This window comes from Aphelocoma coerulescens, chromosome 9, assembly GCF_041296385.1.
Source record: "Aphelocoma coerulescens isolate FSJ_1873_10779 chromosome 9, UR_Acoe_1.0, whole genome shotgun sequence".
NCBI lineage: Eukaryota > Metazoa > Chordata > Aves > Passeriformes > Corvidae > Aphelocoma > Aphelocoma coerulescens.
In genome coordinates, this window is record NC_091023.1 from 11328770 (window position 1) to 11352052 (window position 23283).

Below are 23283 nucleotides of genomic sequence, written 5' to 3' on the forward strand. Positions count from 1 at the left end.
AGGGAGTATTTCCACCAGTAAACAACCACTACTGTGCCTGTTGAGCCTCTCTGCACACACGAATATCAAAAAAGAAACAAGTACCACAAGAAGTATCCAATCACTGTGAATTCTCAAACTGCCTTTCTCTGCTTTGCAGCTTCTTCTTTTAACAGCTTTAATGAGCAATTTATTTTTTTTTCTTTTAATATTAAAAAATGCCAAGGTCAGCAATCTGCTGGTCAAAGGTATGCTATTTAAAGGATAAAAAAGGAAAAAACAAGCAAGAGTCATAAAATGCAACAGTACCCTTTAGCCAAATCCAACTACTACCAATATCAAATAGTCATCATGAACTTCAAACAGGACTAAAAATTGTATCTAAAACTACAGTTAAAAAAACAGCTTTCAGACAATGAGATAGCAGGGGAACGCACTGTATGAACAGGAAAAAATACAAATAAATTTGCTTAATTCAATCTACATTCATTGACAACCAATATCAAGACTGAACTCATTGCTTCATATTCTGCACTAGCAGCAGTGGAGTGTATCACAGAGAAGCAATCAATCTCGGTTCAATCTAAAGTAAATAACAGTAAGGCAATAACTGATTTTCTTCATGGTACTCTGCAAAGAGGAACAAAAAGAGCCCAAGATAATATTAATTCTGTGGGCTTAAAAAAAAATCCTTATATGGTTTGGAATCTATTTTGGGTTTTTTTTAAAACAAAATAATTTTTGTTTTAAAAAATTTCCAAATTTGGAAAATTGTTTGTTTGAGCAAATTTGTTGGAGAACTTGTTAAAGTACTTGAAAGTAACATTTCCAGCCAATGCTACTTGCATTCCATATTGCTCACAGCCCTGCAAAAACAGTCTTGATTTGCTTTGTGACACGTTCCCATTTTAGTTATCTTGAAGGATGCTAAAAATATCACCTCGTAACCTGGACTTGTGTGTATACAACCTTTCCTGTTTATATCAGACCCCCAGAAAAAACATGAAGCCTGATTAAACTTTGTGCTTGTAGGTAAGGGTAAATACAATGTTGTCTGTCTTACTAAAAAATGATAAAGTGGTGGGAGGGAAGGACAGCGTCCACTTCTGTCACTCTACATGTTGAAGTGAACCAAGTAAATCCATTCTGATTAACCAAAGCTTTGAAAAAATTAAATAACTTCATTTCTCACCACAATGAAACCATGAGGATTTACTCATGGTATCAATACCAGAATGTTCTCCTATCTATCCAGTAGAGCCAAGCATAATCACTCTCCTAGTTTTTTTGTGCAGTCTCTACAAAATAATTCAGAAACGGACATGGAAAATCTGAAATCTAAACATAAGAGGTGGTTGGCACAGAAGATTTTAGGGACACACTTCTAACACCGTGAAACCTTCAACCACCCTCACACCCATCTCCTGCCCGAACCAGTGATGGGTGTGCAAGGTAATTGGACCCAGGGAAAAGTCAAGGATATAGGCCTATTCACACTTCATAAGAGGATCAGAACAACAGCGGCCAACACTATTTTACCTTTCTTTTATGTTTAGAAGGGAGAGAATGAAACACTGGATAAAGTTAATATATATTAACTGTGAGGAATGCATGCTGTTTCAGGGGGTTTCATTTTCTACTAAGATCTCTGAATTTTACAGTTGGGAATAGCAGCCTGAGCCATAGCTTTTTTTATATGCTGAACAAGCATCTTAAATATCTTATATACATTTTGATTATGTCGAACTGTTCCAGACATGAAAAGACCATGGCTTGCTTTGTGCTATACAGCAATGGCCACAATCATTTATATGATCTGGACCCTCAGCAAAAGAAATCCAAAACAGATTTCTCTTGGTAGAATACGAACGATATGTTTCCTATATTACACAAATGTAGTTGGCTTTATATGCAACACTCCTCTTATCTTGGAGGAACTTACAACTGTGCTTTATATTGCAGTGGGAGGATTTCAGAGCAATTCTGCATGTTTAGTGCAGTTGCTGCGGAGTTATACTGCTCTAAAATTAATAGGGAATTTGCTTACAAATATACAGCACTCTATTAAAAATATCTTTTAATATCTGTATAATCAGGCAGCACTTTCACTATCACCTGGCACATGCCCCCTAATACATTTCACATTATTCAGCTCATCAGCTCTGGAAGAATTAATTGAAAAGATAGCCCTGAGATGTGAACCAACACACCAGCTTAACCAAATGCAGGGTTAAACCACAGGGCATCTCCGGCTCATTCACAATGATGATCCTCATTTATACCTCCTGTCAGCTGGAAATAAAGAAACACTTCATATCTTGAGGCTACAGTCAGGCATGACTACAGGATAATTTGTCTATTTACTGTCTGATTTCCACAGCAGCATGAAATACTAAGGAACTAGGCACCTTCTTTTCTATTTATTCCTTGCTTCCTTTTTAACAACCTTCCTGGGGTAGGGGGAAAAAAAAAGTAAAACTCCTCATCACCCTGAAATCTCATAGAGAAAGACCCAGTGCTTTAGGAATTACATTTGTGACATCTCCCTCTCACCTACAGCCTGGAGTCTCTCACACTTCCTCCCCACCCCACACATGACAGGGACTGACAACCCACAAACAATAAAGTCATTAAGAAAGGTACCAAGCTCTCATCCAAAGGTCCGATCGCGCCACTGCGGATCTATTGTGTTAGATGCATATTTGCAGGTTTTACTTGCACTTTCTTGGCCTTAAAGATTACAATGGAAAATAGGCAGCAGCTTGTTTTAAGTGGGTGCAAACTTCAGAGAACTAGTGAAGGACATTTGCTCATTTCACACCCTGGGTAGAATTTAGCACGCCGGCATTTTTGCATAGTCATGCTCTTAGAAGAAGAAAGATTTATTTTTAAAAAAAAATCTAGTCTCTCCTTCTTGAAAAGAGAGCAAAAGACAGCTTTCTCTGACATACTGGGAAACGTCATTCTTTGTCTATGCAGTTACACAAAAACATCAACAATTAACTTGAAGTAGAGAAGTATATTATTGTACAAATTACTTAATCCTTTGTAGTTGTCTTTCATGTAATAAACAAATCTTATTTCTATCCTATACACTGTTTAAATGCAGTGCTTTATGGGGGATATGCTAAAACATACCACATAACCGTTGCTGTAACTTGTATGTTGTTTTTTGGTTTCCCTTCTGAGAAAAGGTAGTGCTGCCTTGCAAAGACAGGTAAGATGGGACAGAACTGATTGACTCTGAAGCTACGGATTAGCCACTTAAGCCTCCCCAGTTTCCAGTCCGCCCGTGTGTATACTGGGGCAGCTCTGTCCAGGATTGTTAGAAGGATTAACTAAGTGGCACTGAAAGGCTTTGAGATCTACTCAGTAAAAATTATTTCTATGAAAGTGCATGTGCATAAAGTGCTAATTGATGCCAGCTGGCCTTTCATCCTGGGCAGCAAAAACAGCTTCTTACCACACACATTTCCTTTAGTGGGCACCAGCGGCATATTTTGTTTATTTCTAAATTCCCGGGGTTTGCCTTAAAACATACAAACCATTCGATTTTCAGGAATACTCCATTAGGAGATTGATACAGCAATGTATTTCAGAAATTACCTTGATTAACCTTGCACAGGCAGTAAGTGTAAACATTTTACACCTTTCAAACTGAGAAATGAGCCCTATTTGCAGTGCACAGTTCTAGATTCAGCAATTTGCATCTTAGAGTCTGCAGTGCCCTGTTCATTTCCTAGAAAAACCTGACAATAAATTTACAATCGCCCTTGAAATGAAGCAGAAAGCTGCTGTTCCTGAACTGGCCTTATATATAACACGGCAGCATCAAATGAAGATACATAAGTAGTTAGTCTTAATTTCATTTTTCCTCCGTGCTGCAAACAACCGTGTTTTCTGGAGCCCCTCCCTCAGCTGCAGAAACTTGGAAATGCTCCACCTGCTTATGTTTGCTGATAGACACCAGAGGAATTTTCACTTCATCTGTTTCACAGATGCTCAGACTCTTTTCTCAAGACACATCATACAAAAATGTCTCCAAAATAATTAGCAGGACTTCAGTCGGCATGACTGTGTGGCTCCATGTAAAGTAAAGCTCAGACAGCTCTTAAGAAACTGAAGCTCCAGAATGAGTGTCTGGGACCTTAGCAGCACTTATTTAAATCTTCCTGTTTGACACATTTATAGTTTTTCATGTAGTCAAAAGGGCAAAGGGCTTGGTATGCAGAAAGCTGCTACAATGTGAGAAACAACATGAACCTCTATAACCTCTTGTACTTATACTGACATGAAGGTAATTGCTAGTGGAGAACAAACATGCAATCTAATTCAAAGACAGGAGAAAAATCATGCAAAGATCTCTGTAATCATTGTCTCTATGTCTCACTTCAAAATAAATTCACTACCTTACTGGGGAACTATCTGAATAAAAATAATCCTATGAAATGTGTTGCAATATTATCATATTTAACTGAAAGATGCCCCTCCTTTGGCCATTTGCCTGGCAGTGCAAACATCAAGCAGGGCTCTTGACCATTCCAAGTTTGTTCCTCCCTCCCTGCTTTTCATCCTCCCCAGCAAGGCCTCCATCATGCAGCTGAGCCACAGGAAGAACATGAGGACTCGACTGCAAAATGAGGGCACACTAACAAATCCAAAGAGACAGCAAGAGTGCCTCATGATAGTTCACAAGGCTTATGCTACCAAGTCCAGGGGATAAATTACCTAAACTTCTCTGGTTGCACACTAGACTCTCTGAGAGTACTCTAGTGCCACAGGGAAGGACTCAAATTGCAACCCTCTTCTCCAAAATGATAGGAATTTAATTCCCACTGCATAAACACTTATTGAGAATATTTCAAAGGGCCACAAGTCACCAATGTCCGTTTTCAGGCCTATTGTCACATGCAAGTGTCCTTAAAAGGGACAAGAAGGAGGACCTAAGGAATGGGATGGTCGCTCTGGCCATCTCTCCACCCAAAGTCACACCAGAGAGCTTTTGCTTACTTAGGAAGGGCTTATGGCTGTTGGCTTAAGTTACCAACATGACAAAGGCTCAGAAAAGCTGCAGGTGTTCACCTCATAGCCCGCAGGCACAGGCAGTTGCCCATTTCAGGGATGCTGAGATATCTGTGAGTACACACGGGACCCTTGGGATTTGTCCCATACTGGCCCTGGCCCCTGGCTGGGGTTTACTGCCAGGGCCAGGGTCAGAACGCTGAGTCAGAGAGCAGTGGCCAGGAAGGGCCCTCGAGGCCCAGGACAAAGCCAGACATGTCCTCACTCTCCTCCGTACCCAGACAGCAGCAGGGGACACCTGGCCCTAAAGGATGGAGTCACTTGAATGTAGAGAACACTTAAAAAACATCCCTGCTCCACTCAACATGGCCAGCAGCCACCAAGAAACAGCAGATAGCCCCACTACAGCCCTGAGGCAGAACCTAGGGAACGGCTCTGGGAGGTGACAGCAATGCTGGGCCTGGGGCAGCCCACCCCAACAGGTGTAGTGAGCATCCCAGGGAGGCACACAGATAACCCAAATCCATGGCCTGATCAATTCCTATTTATTTATTTACCTATTTAACCCTAGCTCACTTGTGACAGTACCACACACAGAACCTGAAAAGTTGACACAACTGTAGCTGCTGAGCAGGACCAGGACACGGAAACCCCACCATGTGTTTTCCTGCCCGTCTTTTACATCTTTTACTTTGTTTACAAACAAAACAATTTTTAAAAGGCCACATTTGCACCTTAGGTAAACATGCCCAAGAGCATTCATGCCCAAGAGCACCACGGCAGCATGAGGCAGCGGCAGTCATGCCCAGGGAGTTGGGGCTGGGTGGGCAGAGTCAGGCCATTGAGTTCCTTGGGGGCTGTAACCACTCAAAGAAGCTCTATGAGAGGCACCACCCTGCCAAGTAATGCTCAGCAGCTGCTGGGGTGCCCATTCATGGCCCCTGAGCTCACTTGGTGGAAGGGCCAGGAGCTGGGATGCAGAGATGTGCACAGGCACCACGGCATGGGGCTCTCTATAGAGATGTGCCTCCCACACCAGCCAAAATCCACGTTAAACCCCCTTCAGAGCACAGCTACAGCAATAGCCATACACCAGTCCCTTGCTTTGGGACAACTGCCACCCTGAAGATACATGCTGTCTGCATAAAACTGATAACATTGAACAAAACCCTATATACACAGATAAGGAAAGTCCTGCAGAACAAAAACCTTAGAGCAGTTCATCAGTAAGTCACTGGTAATTAAAGTCATTCAGTTTATCCTCACTATAAGGCAGTACTGTAAACTGTTCCAAACTTAAATTACATACACAATATATTTCTTAGATGTGTATTATTTTTCCCATTTGGGAATGCAGAGTGACACAATTTATTTGGCTTTGTATGAAGGCCTGCAAATGCAACTCAAGGCAAAGCTCTGGGGTGAAAACACACCTTACTTTAAATTACTATTACGCTGTTTCATAAAAACCATTTCAAGAATTACTTAATATTTTTAACATTTCTGCCTAATAAAAAATGACAAACAGCACTGGTTCCCATAGGCTGTATTCAATTACTTTGATTTTATTAACAGACTGCTTTCAATCAATAGAAACTTCAAGCCACATGTCAAACTAGAACGCCAGATTCTTAAATGATCTAATTTAGCATGGCAGTTCAGTCAAAGGAAGTATGCCAATTTATACCAGAGCAAAGCCAACCCAAAAACTGCATCCCATTAATGATAATTCCCATGGGGATTCTGGCCGCTGTGGTTACAAACAGCTGACAAAGCTGAAGTGTATTATTGCACTATTTGTAAGAATGTGTCAGACATCAGCACAGGGGAATTACTCCCAGCCTACAGATAATTCAGTCAAAAAAGCAGCTTCCACAAAGAACTAAAACCAGTTTGTTTTCTGCTCATCCTGTTCCAGAGACTCAGAATCAACTTCAATGACATTCTCAAAATAATCATAACACACATATATCATCTTACTTTATCTCATTTTCTATTTTCCTTATCATCTCTCCCAATTTACTACTCAACAGTACCAGTCTTTAGGAAAATATTTCTCTAATCTTGGAGAAATTAATTTAAATCTGTTTCTGACTTGAAACTTGCTTTCCCCCCTTTTGAAAAATAAATTGGGGTATAGGTGAACCCACAACAAGCACTGAAATAAAACAAGTCCCCAAGGATGAAAAAAATCCCATCAAATAACTACTCACTGACAAATCTTTCTCAGCAAACAGTTCAATGAATCTTCAGTGAACTTTATAAAGTACCATTATAAAGACACTTTTGACTTGCTCATCTTCCAAAATTTGCTCACTTCAGTTAGTTTCCTTCTACTTTAAATGCTTGTGTATGGATATCTATTAAAAGTAAGGTTATCTACCTCTCAGCTTTGGGATTATAAAGTGCAGGTCACTGCCATGCCATTTAAATCTTGAGAGCACTTTAATCAAAAGATCATGTCATCATGGCCTAGCTGATTAACTCAGTAATTCTTTTTCCTCAGTGTGCTATGCTCTAGCACTCAGAAAGCAACCCTAATATCTAACAGGCAATAAACATCAGTTTCCAAAAAGGGATGGACCAGACCCTTGGTGGATATTCTGTTCCAGCAAAGTTAACAAGGCACTACCAATTCAACAGTAGTTTTTCATTCACTGATAAAACGTGATAAACCTAATTCCAAATTTACATTGCTGTGAAATTCAGTACCTTACTTCTGTGGCAATATGTATCATTTAATAGGATCTTGCTGTGAAATGACTATAGGTGAATGCCAGAGATTCTTGGGTTAGTAATACAAGGGAGGTTCTTAACCTAGGAGTACTTACTCATTTTCCATAACAGACTGTAAATTTTAAACTTCATCTGTCTCTTTTCTCTCTTTCTTAGAGAAAAAATAAACAAGCAAACAAAACACGCTCATACTTCTCTTGTACCTGTTATCCGAATACAATCTAGAGTCTCAGAGAAGAAAGCTTACTGAATTACCCACCAGCCTGAAGTCAAATATTCACAATAGTTTACAATAAAGGTAATTGATCAGATCAGCAACAGATAACATGCATCAGAGGCCTTAAAGTTGCCCAGAAGCATTGTGACGGTTACTGTTATGAATCTCTCATTAACTACGCAAAGAAAAAAATCTTTTAATGAAATAAATAAAAGATGTTATTAGTCTCAGACACTGACATCCAAATCCTGGAACAGAAAAATTTCTTTCTCTTCTGAGCTAACGTATTTACACATCACACTGCATTGCAGACTATATTGCAATAGTAAAAGGAGAACAGGATTACTTCTGGAACTAATAGGAACAGAGGTGGCACAAAGGACCTTCTTTTCTCTTATGACATAAAGCATTTTGGATTGCAACATTAATCTACCTTCAGGCAGCCTGTGCACCTACAGACATGGCCACTGGTACTTCATCTGCAGGAGAATGGATCTGTAATCCAGTTTCAGCCTACTTGCTTGCCAATGTCATTTGCTCCAGTGGGAAGCTTTCAGCACAGAGGCCCCAAAATAAGTACTGCTGGGTTGGGCATAGTACAGCTGTAAACAGAGATTACAAATTCGCAAGATGGCTCGTGTTGGCTCAAACTAGTGTGAGCAGTGGGTACCCAGTGCCAAATGCAAATTTTGCAGTATTCTAATGGAAATCAAAGAAACAATATCCATGGCTTCAGGGGAAGAGCTACACAGAATACCTTCACATAATAAGCACACATGCCTTTGTTGTGAAAAAGCACATCTGAAAAGATCTGCCAACACCTCTCCCAGCACATTTCATGCTCGTGAGTGGGGAGGTGCCCATTGCAACAATATGAGGGAGCAATAACTGAAGAACCAGAAGTTTTTTGATTCTGTTAAAGAATAACTTCATGTGCTATGAAGGAAGGGTGCCTCCTCCTCCCGAGGCTCACAGCAGGGTCTCTAATGCCCCTAGGGCCATGGAGAAGCAGCAGCTTCCTGTGTTCTCCAGCAACACAAACCATAGCTCCATCCTCACGTTGCAATAGCCGCACAAAGATGGAAATATTTCTCAAGGACACACTACAAAAAAACAATTGACAGTGACTGCAGCATCTGCTCAGCATAACCAACATAATAAATTTCAATCTCATTTTAATTTTTATATGTCTAAAGCTATTAGGTCTTAGATATTTGAACTTTAATTATTATGGAAGCAATTAGCTCCTTTGACCAGAAGGCTTTGCCTGAACAATTGCAATGAGCACAATATTTTCTACAGCATAAAAAATAAATACCCTGACACATCTGTAGCTATCTAGGACCTTGCAATTGCCACTGTGCTTCACACTGGTGTCCTGGCTTTATGCCAGATTGCAAAAGCTGGAACTTACTAGCATAAGCTATTTGACATTGTGTATATATGTGTAATTGAAGATTATCTCCTAAGGTATTCTGTAAATTTGGAATTTCAAAATTTAAATATTTCCTGCTGTAGAGAGATTAAATTGGTTTTGAATATTTAAATATTCTTTCAGAGAAAACTATTTTGGTACGTTATCTCCTACAAAGACAGCTATAATTAAACAACAGCTCCAAGTACTCTGAAAAGTGGCATTTCTAAAACTGACAAAAAAACTTGTATTTGTGTTTCAAGATACAGAAGTATTCTGTGGAGCTTTGTATATCAAAGGAATTTCATTTATATATATTTGCCTTTTAGTACCTTCATTCAATGCATTACTACTTAATAGAAGCATGCATTTTAATTCTCAGCATCTGTTCCAGTTTTCCCCTTGTGTATTTTATCCACAGTACACTGTGCCCACATAGCCTTTTCCCCAAGCTCTAGTGAGCTGATCTAACCTCTGCAAATAGAGCTGCTGGCAGAGAAGGGCAACTGAACAGCAGGAGACAACAAAGTTGTTTTAGAAGGGATTTGGGCATCTTCCTGGTTCAGAAATACCACAGAAGTACAAATCGTACACAGTAAAGAGTGACTGAGCATTCACCTGCACACAGCGTCTGGCCTCCCCAGTACGTCACAAGTTTCCCAGTTGCTTTTACAGCAAGGGTAGAAATTTAGGAACGGACAGTGCTTGCTCCCAATCAAGCCACAGAGAGCATTTTTAATTCCTGTATGTTGGCATTTTACACAGTGCTCTTTGAATGCCAATCACTATCTCTTCCATAACTAAATGAAATATAAACTGTTTAGTGCCTTGTTTTACACTAAGAGGTTTGATTTAGATGACTTCTGGTGATAAATACCATTTGCTAACAAAATCAAGGGCCGATGACTTCCAACTCAAGCTTTTGTTGAATCAAAGGCAACTAATAACGTCAAAGCTCTGAAGCCAAAGGAAGTGCTAGATTCCAACCAAAGGGATTTCTGTTTAAGTTAAAAACATTTTCCCAGGCTCCATATAATGCATTGTCACCCACTTTCTTCACTGGGACCCAATGCATCCACTGCAAGGGCAGAACTACAGCAGTAAGAAGAAATGTAATGTACACAGTGGTTGTGCAAGTGATAAAATACATCCACCAAAAGGAGAAGCAAAGGATAACATGCCAATGGATGCTGTGATTTTTTATACCCTTCCATTTTCAAGGGGATTTTATTGTTCAGGGGTTATTTTCTGCAGTCTACTGCCAAAGAAGATGGGCTTGGACACACATACAATGAGCAAAGTGTGGCTTACCTGGTGCAACCTTTCTGCTCGTATTTCTTCATGCAAGACAAAGCAGTGCTGGGAACAGGTTTCTCCACAGACAAAGTCTGGGACCCTGAGCCTCACTCCGAGGAACTGAGGAGACCCCCTCAATGCAAATTGTCAGCACTGGGGCAGGGGGACCTCTCTTCCCAGGTGCCCAGTCTGTCCACATGGTCCACAGCAATTGGAAGCCTTACCATGCAGCCCAACAAGTAGGGACAACAGTCCTCCAGTCCTCATGGGAGTGTGCACACACATGCAACTACTTTCAGCATATTTTCACACATCTCTATGAAACCCAACTCACTCCCTGATCTTCCTGACAATATACTCTCCCTCTGGAAGCAAACCCAAGGGGAACCACAGGGAGAAGGCCCTGCACCCAGTGTATTTCCAACCCTTTGCTGGCCACAAACACACAGAGCAGCTCCCAGAAATCCTCCGTCACCAGTGCTCTCCTCCCAAGGTAGCAGTCTTATTCTTTTTATGGAGCTCTTTAAAATTATTTGAGACACACTTCTTAAATGAAAATCCAAAACAAAACTGAAGTAGGTAAAACTTATTTCCTTTAATTAATATACATGTATTCAGAGCAAGGTTGCTCCACCATATGCAGAAAACAGACATATACCTTCTTCTATGAAGGTAGCTAAAGCAGAAATATGAAGCTGACTGCAATGTATGACTATTTTTAGATGGGATGTAAGAACTTCCTAAATAACAAGATGCCCTTTACTTGAACCATGGCTTGAAAAATGTCACCAGTGCAAATGCTAAGGAAAAAACAAATACCACCAACATATCTGACAGGACGTAAGACATAACTTCCACTGCTCTCGGTATACATTATTCTTACAATGCCACTTTACCAGTAAGCAAATAAAGTTATGCCAAAATACATCCAACACAGCAAAAGTGAACTGCACAAGATACTATTTAAAGCAGGCTCAGTTAAAGATTAATTCAATTGCTTTACCTGTTCCAGTGGTGATACTGCAACACGTGTATCAGACAATGAGGCCCGTGGAAAAGAAATATCTATGGACACATTCTTGCTAGATGTTTCAGAGATGTTTATTTCTCCAGCCGCATGGCCGGGGCTCTGCCAAGGCACCGCTCAATCACAGGACCCGAGGGTCCTTGCCCACGCAGGGGAACACAAACCAACCACTGGGGAACGAGGCTGACCGGGGCAGGGAAACCCCGTGCCTCCCCCCGGGGCCCCTCTGTCAGGACCACATGGCAGGGGGAAGGGACCCCGACATTTACCCAATTTATATTCTCCACCTGAGACTCCTGGACATCAGGAAATGAAGCATTACAATGCTTTAACAACCTTCTGCACTTGCATTTATCCTTCCTGTTTCTATTAGATCCTCTGCACCCATTTAAAGTATAAATTCTCACCGACATAAATGGGTTTTCCATGCATGTAATTAAAAAAATCATATGCAAGAGAGACTCTTTCTTAAGCTGAGAGCAGCCAGTGTCAAACACCCTGCAGTGAGTGCTGCTTGAGGGCTGCTGCTGTCCTGCACAGGTCATCCCACCTTGCTCACAGTGGAGCCCACAGCAAAACTCTCACCAGCTTCATGGGTACAGGGCAGGACCTTACCATATGGGCATGTTTTGAAACAGAAATGAGCACATGCAACTCTCCATTTTCAATGTTAGAACAAGGTTCAGCCAATAAAGTCATGTTTCAAGATTTCTGCAAGCAGTTTATTCTTCCACAACTTCAGGATGGATCTTTTTTTCTTTCCTTTCATTTCTGTAATACTAAATCAATAAAAAGGGAAAAAAATACTTCACCTTTATATATCATACTTGTTGGATTATTAGTTCATTTGATGCACTTCACCTTTGGAAAACACATCATCAAAGCCTCTGCATCTCTCACCAACCAGCACTGTATCTAAATATAGTGGAGCTGCTAAGTTTTGCCCCATGCAAGAGTTCATGTGTATCCTTTGGGTTCATTTCATGAGCGGAGAAAGGAGCAGAGAAACAACCTCTCAGTTCACAACACAAAATAAGTAATGCTTAAGGATAACACTAGAAGGCCTTTAATAAAACAAGAAATAAAGCTCTGTGCTTCTTACACAAATTAAACACAGTGGAAAATAGCAGGCTGGGGAGTGATGGTACAATTAGCTTTTCTCACTTGTTTAATTTGTTTCTTTATTAAACTTAATGGTCATCTTAATATTACAGGCCTACAAAATGGTAATGAAGACCAGGCAGCTAGCGGGACTTGTATTTACAACTGCACTCAAAACAATCATCCTTGACCATTCAATGGATGCAAAAAGAGCACTTATATTAAGTTTTATAAGGATAAAGTGAGGTGGTTTTAAGATTATGTGCAGCTTCCAAACAGTTATGGTTTCAGTAGCCAAAAGAGCGATAAACATTCAATGGGAGAAGGCTTTTCAAATTATTTGTGGAAATTTAAGGAAAGCACAAGACTTTTAACTACCCATTTATGTCATCTGGATTTCACTATCCCAGAAAGACTATGGATACATTTTCAGCCATTTTGAGTCAACAGGACATAAAACTAGTAAAGAGCACCTTGGTCTCATGGTGCTGACATGAGAGACAGTGTTCTTGTTGCATTTTGTCTGATTCAGTATGAAGACACACAGAACCAACCCATAGCAGTAACACAATTACAGGGCAGCAGAGGGAAGCCACTCGCCCACACTTCAGCAATCCAGAGCAAAAACTTAGGGGTTAGGGAGCAATGAAGGGAAGAGGAATGAGGCTGGAATTGCCACCACCAAAGCCATGCTGTATGGGCTGTTTGAAGCTGGGAGGATGGCTCATCAATTTAGACATTTTCTGAATGCTGAAGGGCCCCCAGGCCCAGCAGATGGGGAGCATGCTGACCCCCTGAATGCTCAAGTGGTAATATATTTGGCCACCGCCAAGGCTGAGCTGATTAGGATGGGACACCAGTAGAAGAAGCTGCATAGGCCAGAAATGCTGGAGGAAACAGCTTGGGAAAGTGTGGTCTAGAGGGGAAAAAAGTAACAACATTTTAAGTTCTAAAAATGCAATGACCAGTAAAAGCAACAACACAGCAGTACTAAATTTGCTATAGAGGCATGTAGGGTAGAGTAGAAATGGGGTATTTTGCAAGTATGTGGTAAGAGACAGTCCTACTGCAAGGCTTTTGCAATCAAACTTAACAAGGCAGAAAACCAAAAATAGTCAGTAATATCTGAGAAGATATTATTCCTAAATGACTCTCTTACACGAGGAATTAGAATCAGGCCTAGTAGGGCAATTTTAAGACAATGTCTCATTTCTTTAAACATCCCAATGAGAAACATCGTAATTCTAAAGATCATCATTAAATCTCAATCAATATTACTCTCTATTCATCCTGTAAGCTTATTATGAGCTTTTCCCTTGCAGACCAAACTTCCAGTCTCTGCTACCCTGCTGTATATCCTGTTGCTCAAAACGTGAGACAATTTCATGTGCATGGAGATTGATTAGTAGGGCCCACGGGTGATGGAATTGTCTCTAATGGTGAAAGTTACTTTTGAGAAAAGAAGAGAAATGAAGGAAAGACAGAGAGACAAAGGGAAAATGAAAGCTCTTGGCAGCAGCCAGCAAAGCCAGGAGAAGAGCAGGAACAAGGACAACAGGCTGTGGCTTTGCTGAAAGGGCCAGAGCTGCTGCTGGAGTGCAGGCACAGGTCAGGTCCTCTTAGGCACTGCCCAGCTGTCCCAGAAAACACCCCAAATCCAGTTCATAGGCTGACATACATGTACCAGCATCAGGTCTGCCCCAGAGTTATACCAGTCAAGCTTGGTGTCCAACTGCTGAAACTACACTGGTGCTACGGAAGCCCAGCTATGGCCTTGGCCCCACTGTCATCACAAGCCTGCAGCCAGCTTAGTACAGGAAACACTTTCTTTTTGCCTCAGGTGAGAAGCTATTAAGCTACTCTGAAAGACCAAACTCCATTTATTTATGTTACTTCTTGTCTATTTTTAAATCTCGATCAGTATGTGCAAGACTTGGTTTTAAAACACCATTACCACACAAATGCCATTTACACAAATAGTTAAACAAGACTTTCATCCATCTTATCTAAGATGCACCACAGAAGTTTCATCATACCTTCCACAAAGCCTGAATTAACAAGCTCATCAAGTCAATCCAATAAGACAAGCAAGCAACAAGTATCATTCCTGTAAATATCATATCACTAAAATATATTTTGCCATTTCATAAAAGCATACTCTTAAGAAAACAATTATTTGCACTGTTTATGCTCCTTTCAGCCTCCCGGGCTGCTGAGAAAAGCTTATCCACTGGTGGGAACTGGAGGAATAAGATCGCCTGACCCAGACAAGCTACTGATTATTCAGCACTGACTTCACTTTGAAGGGTCTTTCAATAAAAAGGAAAAAAACGTAAACATACTACACCACTTTAAAAATTGCAGACAGCATTTTTAACCTCTGTCCTTTTGCATTACTGTATCAGTGCCTGGAAAAGCTACAGCAGAAGAGAGCTCCCTTCATGCCACCACCATGGCTCAAAGGGACAGAAATCAAGAAACATTAGAATCAATATAAGCCGATTTGGACACTAAGGAAGAATAAATGACACAGAACTTCAACAAGATCTGTTAAAAGCCATGGAGAAAACAGGTATTTCTGAGTAGAGACTAACTTATTTTCTAGAGATACTCCAGATTTTGCATTTCCATCTGGTGGCCATACTTAGTGTTGTGATCAGTGACAAGGAGATTTCCAGCAGAAACACAAGAGTGCCCATTTGACAGGAAAAACCTACAAGCAGGACAGCCACAGTCTAATTGAAATCCTTGGGATCTGAACAAGAATGGATGCTTTTTCATATACACACATTTAAATCACACTCATACCCGAATGGAAATCATGCTCTCCTAAAATAAAATCAAATCAGGAACCTGGGAATGAAAGTGTGGTCCAGCTACTAAGAAACGATTTATTCTCACTCTTTTTCATCTTTCCTCAGGAATGGGTAATTTAGCTTAAGATGAGACTTGCCATTTACACGTATACAATAAGCCAGTTGGGTTTTTTCATTCTTTAGAGCAGCTGCCGACCTTAGCCCTTGATGATCCAGCATTCAATAATGCCATGCCTGTTGCAGGGAAGAGGCAGGATGCACACAGGTCCTCAACCATGTTTCCCAGAGAAATGGCAGCTCTCTGGGCACTGCATCCCAGTGCCCTGCCTCAGCATCCTCAGCTGAAGGAGGACAAGAAGCTGCAGCTCATATGGGGCCAGAGACCTACCTTTCAGCTACTGTACACCGTGGTTCAAATAAACCAGATGATACCCCAGGAAAAAGCACAGAGGCTGAGAACTTTATTGTACCCAGAAATCCTGCTCTGCTTTAGGCTGTCTGCTGCATGGGGCAGCACCAGTCCAATCCCAGGGTGCATGGCTGTCACTCCCCCTTTGCAAACAGGGCTGGTGGGGAAAGGAGGGCAAGGGGGGCAAGAAGGTGCCCTTTGGGAACTACAGCTTCCAAGTCAACCTGTCTGACTGAGCAAGCAGCACCACAAACTCCCAAACGTGTGCACCTAAAGCTCTGTGCTGCAAATCAGTGTTAACACTACCCATTTCTCCTACTTGGGGAAATCATGTCCATGAGTCTAGAAGGGTGGGAAGGACAAGCACATGCAACCCAAGCAGGCAGGTGTGGATGTGCAGTTACAGAAGGAATAAGTTTTAAGTCTTCTGCTATAAGGAAAAAATATATTTTAGAAACCATGATGGCAACAAAGTTGCATCAGATGTGGAATTGGACAAGAAAGAAAAGCTTTCTGAATTTGTTCAACTGTTTCCAGATTTGGTGGGGGTTCCCCCTAGATTACTTCAAACTAGACATTTCCCTGCTATTCTTAAAACCATCCCATTGAATTACTAAATGAGATTAGATCTCAGCAAAAAAGTTTTGTTACTTCAAGATTCAGCAGCTAACTGCAAATGAAAGTGAAAAGAGAAGCCTGTCTTGTGATGAAAGGACAAGTAAAAGAGCAATCACATCAGAAAACCAATGCCCAGACCTCTGAACAGCAAAGCAATTGCATGCGTCAAGTTCCCATAACAAGATGGTGCCAGCTGAGGCTTATGTTAAAACTGTGCAATAAAATTAGATGTCTGGAGCCTCTGTCAGAAGAATGATGCTATCTCATTAATGGGATTACATAGAAAAATTGAAGGGATTTCAGTCAAGAGGAATAAAATGATTAAGGATCAAAAGAGCGTGACTCATGAAAGCAAGTAGAAACTGGATGCTATGCTCTTGCCTGAAAAGCCCAAGTCTCAGAACCAGACAGGCCTGGTGGCACCAGCAACATCACAGCATCACCTCCCTTACACCCGGAGTAACAGGAACAGATCAAACCCCCCCGAGCAAAAACTCATATTATAAAATTCAAGCTTTTTTATGGCAACACTATTATTGTATCACTCAGCAAAAAACGGATAATCGGAGGGGAAAGAGGACAGGAAAGTTAATTACCTATAAAAAGTTAATTACCTAAAGAAGAATACATTTAGTCAGGAAAAAAGAGGGGGAAAAGAAAGAGGCTGTGACTACAGAGACTGGGTAAAATTGAAGCCTTTCAGTTAGTAACAGGAGAGGATTTCTTAGCCACAGGAACAACATACATGTGGAATCATCTTCCCAAGGGGTGTCCTGAAAATCCCAACAGCTGAATCACCTGAAGAGGGCCTGGCCACCACCCCAAAACCACCATCATAAGACTCCAGCACTGACAGGAGGTAAACTAGCTATAGGGGAAGGCGAGAAGGAGAAACTGTTCAGGAAGGAAAAGGGGAGTGTTGTGGTAGCAGATGTTCCCTAGTCAGCACTACTATGCTATACTGCAGGAAAAATAAATGAATAAATAAAAGAGATCTAAATATAGAATGAGATTCTCTTCACTGAGGGGTTCAACATCTCTCTGCAATTCATCTTTTCCAATTGAAGGACTGTAAGTTGAATAAAAAGCTTCATTTAAATTCTATACACATTCACAAAGAAACTGATTTCAGAAAGCATTATTATGCCTGACCTCTTTCACTGGGGGTGAAAGTCAGATACTTTGTGAACCATTTTCATCATAGGTAATATTCCCTAAAAATTCATTAGATGTCAACATAAAGGAGAAAAAGCATCACCATGGATGCTGCGAGCTACCATACAAAGCATTTTAGAGTCACTTCCCCTGCACTCCTCTGCATCAGCATGGGGCAGCTCTGCTTCAACACCCAGCAGCAGAGTCCTGTTCCTGGCTATCGTGACAGGCAAAGAGTTGAACACTTTGGAAGTGACACTTTCCAAGAAGAAACTTTGCTGAGGAGGTGCCAGACCTGTAGGTGCCCAAGTACACCATGCCAAAAGAATCAGGGGAACACACAATTTCTTGCAAAGAAAGCAGTTTCTTCCAACCCCACCTCACATCAGATCCCCCAAGGAAGAGCGTCTGTGCACACGTTTGTGCATACACACTGGCAGGGAAGGGGTTTAGGATATTTAATTGCACTTTGGATGTTCTCCAGTACATGTAGCATCAAGCAACAGCTCTTCTAGAGTTAATACTTTACAGAGCAGGAGAGTCTGAAGCCCAGTTCTCTCCATTGTCACTAAGACCCTCAAGGGCAGGTGGATACTCCCTACAACTAGCAGCCAGGCTGAGTGAGGGGAATCTGTTGCCAAGCCCCAACTGGCAGCACAGGCCAAACTGGTACCCAGCTCATTCTTCAAGGCTGCCCATGGCTCTGCAAGGCCAGGCGAGCTCTGTGACCAAGGCAAATTACTCCAAGAAAAGATGCAAACAGAGCAGATTTGTTTCCTACTTTTATATGGCTTCTTACCACAGAAGAACACACTCGAGGCTCTTAAGCCATTAAACTTTTAAAAAGAAGAATAGCTTTTGCAGAAGTTCTGCTTTGATGTAACTGGGCAAATCGATCTTGTTGCTTCACCAGATCAAGACATAAGTCTCCTGTCCCCTTTTTTCCTTTTTTATCTTAAAAACCCCAAACAAAAAAAGAAAAAAAACCCAACCAAACTAACCTTGAGTTTTAAGCTGCAACACTAGCCCTTACAGAAGTAAGGTCAGTGTTTACAATAAGCAGTGTTCATCACAGGCTGCTAGAAATCCTCCACAATTTGCATTGTGACATGTAACCCAAACCTTTTCCTCCTGAAGCCCAAAATTTCTGGTCAGAAATGCTCAATGACTTTTTTGATTCAGAAACTTTATAGTAATAGTAGCAGTTAATGGAATTTCCAGAACAGCAGTGACCATGTTGGTTACTTTGAGCTCTTTAGGGTTCTCACAAACACATGGGACACCTCCACAGTGGTCTCAATCCTTCAGTTTATACTTCAGAGTACCTTGCATCCAGTGTGAGTCCGGGTCTTCATGAGGGGAGTTGTGGTGCACAGCTCAATGGCTTCTGGTTCATGGAAGATCACTGTCGGGAGAGGCTCTTTACGAAGAGTTAGAACATTCAGCTTAGTCTTTAACATGGTCTGAAAGTGCTAAACAGAAAAAGAAAAGAAATTACCTCCAGTTCTAGTGCAGAAAAATGTGAGTTAATAGTTGGACATGTCTGCATGTTTCACTTGCTGTTCAATGCCTTGCAAGCTTTCCTGGGGAGAGTTAACTAGCACTATAACTTGAGACCAGTCATTAGTATCAGCAATGTGGAGATTTTTTAATTAAAAAAGATATACACACACAAAGTGAAAGGATTCATTACAATCCACAGAGAGTCTAAATTCAACCTCTGATCACTTGCAAGCATATAGTAAAACTGTTCATGGACCCAGTTCTTCTACTAATGTCTACAGGGAAGAACAACAGGGGATCAAATACCATTGTAAGAACTATGGATTCATCCATCCTTGTTCTCCTTCCTCTGTACTTAAATCTCATCCCACTGACCTTTGTAGATGTTACCATCCCCACTGAGCTGAATCCCTCACTGGTTTGCCTTTGTCACGTGAATTTTATATTCTCTTCCTTTGTCACCAATAGTTCTTGTAGTCTCCAATGTAAATGTCACTCTCGGTTCTAATGAATAGATGTCATTCAAAACTTCTCACTTTCTGTAACAGACTCCCCAGGCTTAGGTGAAGAACTATCCAAGTGGACAGTAAAGTCATCAAATTAAGTTTCTCAGCAATTGCTTAGAGTGAGAAAAGTCAATCCTTGAAAGACTTCCAAATCAATTTTGTGGAATCAGGGGAGTCAACATTTTACATGTTTCTTCGAACTGACCTTCATTTGAAAACTGAACTTTTCACGTTACTACTTATCTAAGGGGGGAAAAATGTAGATATGAACCAAATAAAGGTAGTAACATGCCACAGCACTGTCTAATGAAGTATGACTTTATCAAAACTTCTTAAGTCAACTCTTATCAAGCAGCAGTTATTAGACATATATGCAATGACTCCAGATTACTTTCATCAAAATGAAACCATTTTTTCTGACTTTTCATAGGAGATTCTTAACTTGCTTTGCAGCCACCCTTTTTCTCAGTCTCCACTTTACCTCTGCAAGGCAGACAAGCATTACTGGGTCTGGCTTGCAGAAAAAGAGATGCTAAGTGACTTCCCAGAATCATGCAAGAAGCCTCTATCGGAGCTAGAAAATCAACACAGGTCCTTGCTGTTCAGCCCTGTGCTTTACACAAATAGAGTGTCAATTCAACATTTTATTTATACATTGGGATGAATCAGCTATTTAGATCCTATGCTGGTTTTCTGTGGATTTTTGTCGATATGAATATTCCATCAAAAATAAACTTGCTATTAATTCGTAAATACTTCATCATGTGCCAACTGAAAGCCTACTGATACACTTTTATAATAGTTTAGTCCTTAGTTCGTCAGTGTTTAAGTCTAACAATTGTTATGACACTGGAACTACAGCACTTCAAGCACTCTTAGAAATATGTTCAAAGCATATACACTAACAGTCTGTGAAAACAGTGCTTGCTTACCTATTTCACACACGAAGTTACAGCCTGTTAACAGCAATACTTTAGGGCCTCTGTGGTATTTATGCAAGCATTCAGGTTTTTATCCCAGTGAAGCTCTCTACTCATACTATTTTTCACCTGCTCATCTTACATGTTACCCCATTCACTCTCCCAAACACAGCTCCATCAAAAAAGTACTCCATTTAAGGTGATTATACATTGAAGAATATTCTTTGACATGTTTCTGAAGATAATAGAGTTCTTAGACAGCTAGGGTTACTAAACTGACAGAAAACCTATTTCATTTTACTTTTAGGTTGCAATTAACAGCCTTTTGTTTGGAGTTTCCTAGGCCTCTCCATTAAGTTGTTAGCAAAGGCTGAACAGCAGGTAAAAAGCCATTATGAGTACAAAGCAAGCTGAAGGTTTGAGACACTGTGTTTTGAAGGAGCATCATTGATTACCAGCTGCAGTGCGGGGCTTGCTGGTGCCACTGACTAACTGCTGTCTGCTACAGCTTGACTTACTTTTGTCCATAGGCTCTAGGTCTGCTAACATGCTGCTGAGCTTGTATTTCTGAAGGAGAAAATATGCAGAAGGCAGAGGGTGCTGGAGCTCAGGTCCAGCCATGCACAGATTTCCCCTGTGACTGATCCCTTTTCAAGCCTGGGGAAATGCTGCCTCCAGGGCTTTCTGCTGCTGTCTTGTGCATGCAGGGGATGGGAGAGGAAGACAGATGGAAAAAAATGTACTGTTAACCTCACGTTGTACTATTTTCCAAGTGAGCCAATTTTGGATCAACAGAGATAATGGTTGTGAAATAATCAGGTTAAAGAACCTGTCCTAGCATTTAACTTTTCCCTCCCTTGAGTGCTGAAAGAGCTCTACTTCTACAAATTATCTGTTTACAGGGCTTCTCCAACAAATAATGGTGCTTCCATTAGCCAACAGATGCATAAAACTCCATTTAGCCCTTCTGAGTAGTGAGCTGGGACCTGCAAAATGGTTGTTCTCTGCTGACATCTCTATAAACTTCAATGGGACTACTGACAGAAAGGGCACAATTTGACCAAAATGAAAACTATGGCAATGATCTGTCTTTTTTTTCATGTTGTAACAACCACATATACAATCTTAAACAAGGAAAAGCCTACTCTGTGCCTTACAAAGGCAATTCAATACTTGTATGAGCAGCAAGTTGGAGTGATTGGGTGCCAAAAACACTAGAGCACAATTGGCAGCAAACAGCTGATTAGTTGCCAGAGAAGTGCAGAAAGGATTGGGGGTGGACACAGAAATAGCCTTTTGCTTTGGCCCACAGGGCTAATGCAGACCATGCTGTGCTCCCTGCACAGGTCATGTGATGGCTGCTATAAGAAAATCAAATCTCTGCCGGGAGACATCACGCAGGGAGCCCCCAGATAAGCACGTTATTTAAACACATGCCTAACTTTCACTATGTGAGCAGTCCCAGTAAAGCACGCGTGGGTAGTCAATGGGATTATTCATGTGCTTTAAGCCAAGAACAGGACAAAGCACTTTGCTGAACCCATTTCTTGGGTTTCCACTCCAAACTGGCATCTCCTGCAGAAACTGTTGGCAAAGGGTGACCTATAACAGTAGCCAATGTATTTTTTGAGAAGAGGCATTCACTCTCCACTGATGTGAACTCAAAATATTTCTTTAAAGTGCTTTAAATTCACAAAATTCTTGAAAAGCATGACTTTGGCAATCCCGCGAATACGGTTTCAGGGAACATTATACCATTCACATTTCATGTGCCAGAACCACTAGGTTCATTTGGTGACTCTTATATTGAAAACCATCATCAGAAAATATTCTTAGCTGGCATGATTATACCAGCAGCTCAAAACTACACATCACTTGTTCTTTATCCATTTAGATGGTGCTACTGATACGACTTTATATTTTAAAGAAATGCAAGGAGCAACATAACAGTAAGAAATTGGCAGTAAGTTTAAAAATACCTTGAGCAAATGAAAATACCTTAAATGCCGAAGAAAGCATCAGACCTGTAATTAGCATTGTATTTTCCTAGTTGCTGAACATTACATCATTCAGAGCAAAATTTAAGTAAAACTGCCAATAACACTGGACAATGATCTTAATTCAAAACCATAGTTTTGCTTATTCAAGGACTCAAGTTCCATCAGTTTATTTTGCTTAGTTTACCCATATAATGGCATCCTTTTCCCCTGCAGAAGAAAACCAAATGGTGCATAACTGTTAGCCCAAACCCAGAGCAGGCTAAGACTGTCACTAGAGAGGTGCTGCCTCCTGTCTCCTTGGTGACCCTCAAAGTGCTCCATATTTCAGTGAAAACCCTGTCATCACTAACACTCAGCTACCAGTTAATTGAACATAAGAATCAAGAACTTCTATATTGTTTAACATATATTTTGTTATCAGCTCAACAGTCATACATTAGTACTAGACTAACTAGTTCACAACATTCAACTTGCAGATTTTATGTGCTGCGTATTTAGTTCAGGCACAATTTCTGTTGCTGTTAAAACTAAATATTAACAGCATTTGGGTTTTGTTTTAGTTTT

General features: G+C 40.8%; 1 protein-coding gene across 5 annotated transcripts in view; it reads right to left on the reverse strand.

The window, feature by feature from the left end:
* Window positions 1–23283, reverse strand: part of PID1 (phosphotyrosine interaction domain containing 1) — an 87102-nt gene that overhangs the window by 34378 nt on the left and 29441 nt on the right. For all 5 annotated transcript variants that reach the window (XM_069024791.1, XM_069024793.1, XM_069024794.1 and 2 more), the window contains one exon: window positions 19116–19262. In XM_069024791.1, the coding sequence (XP_068880892.1) occupies window positions 19116–19262 (147 nt within the window). The remainder of the gene's footprint in view (window positions 1–19115; window positions 19263–23283) is intronic.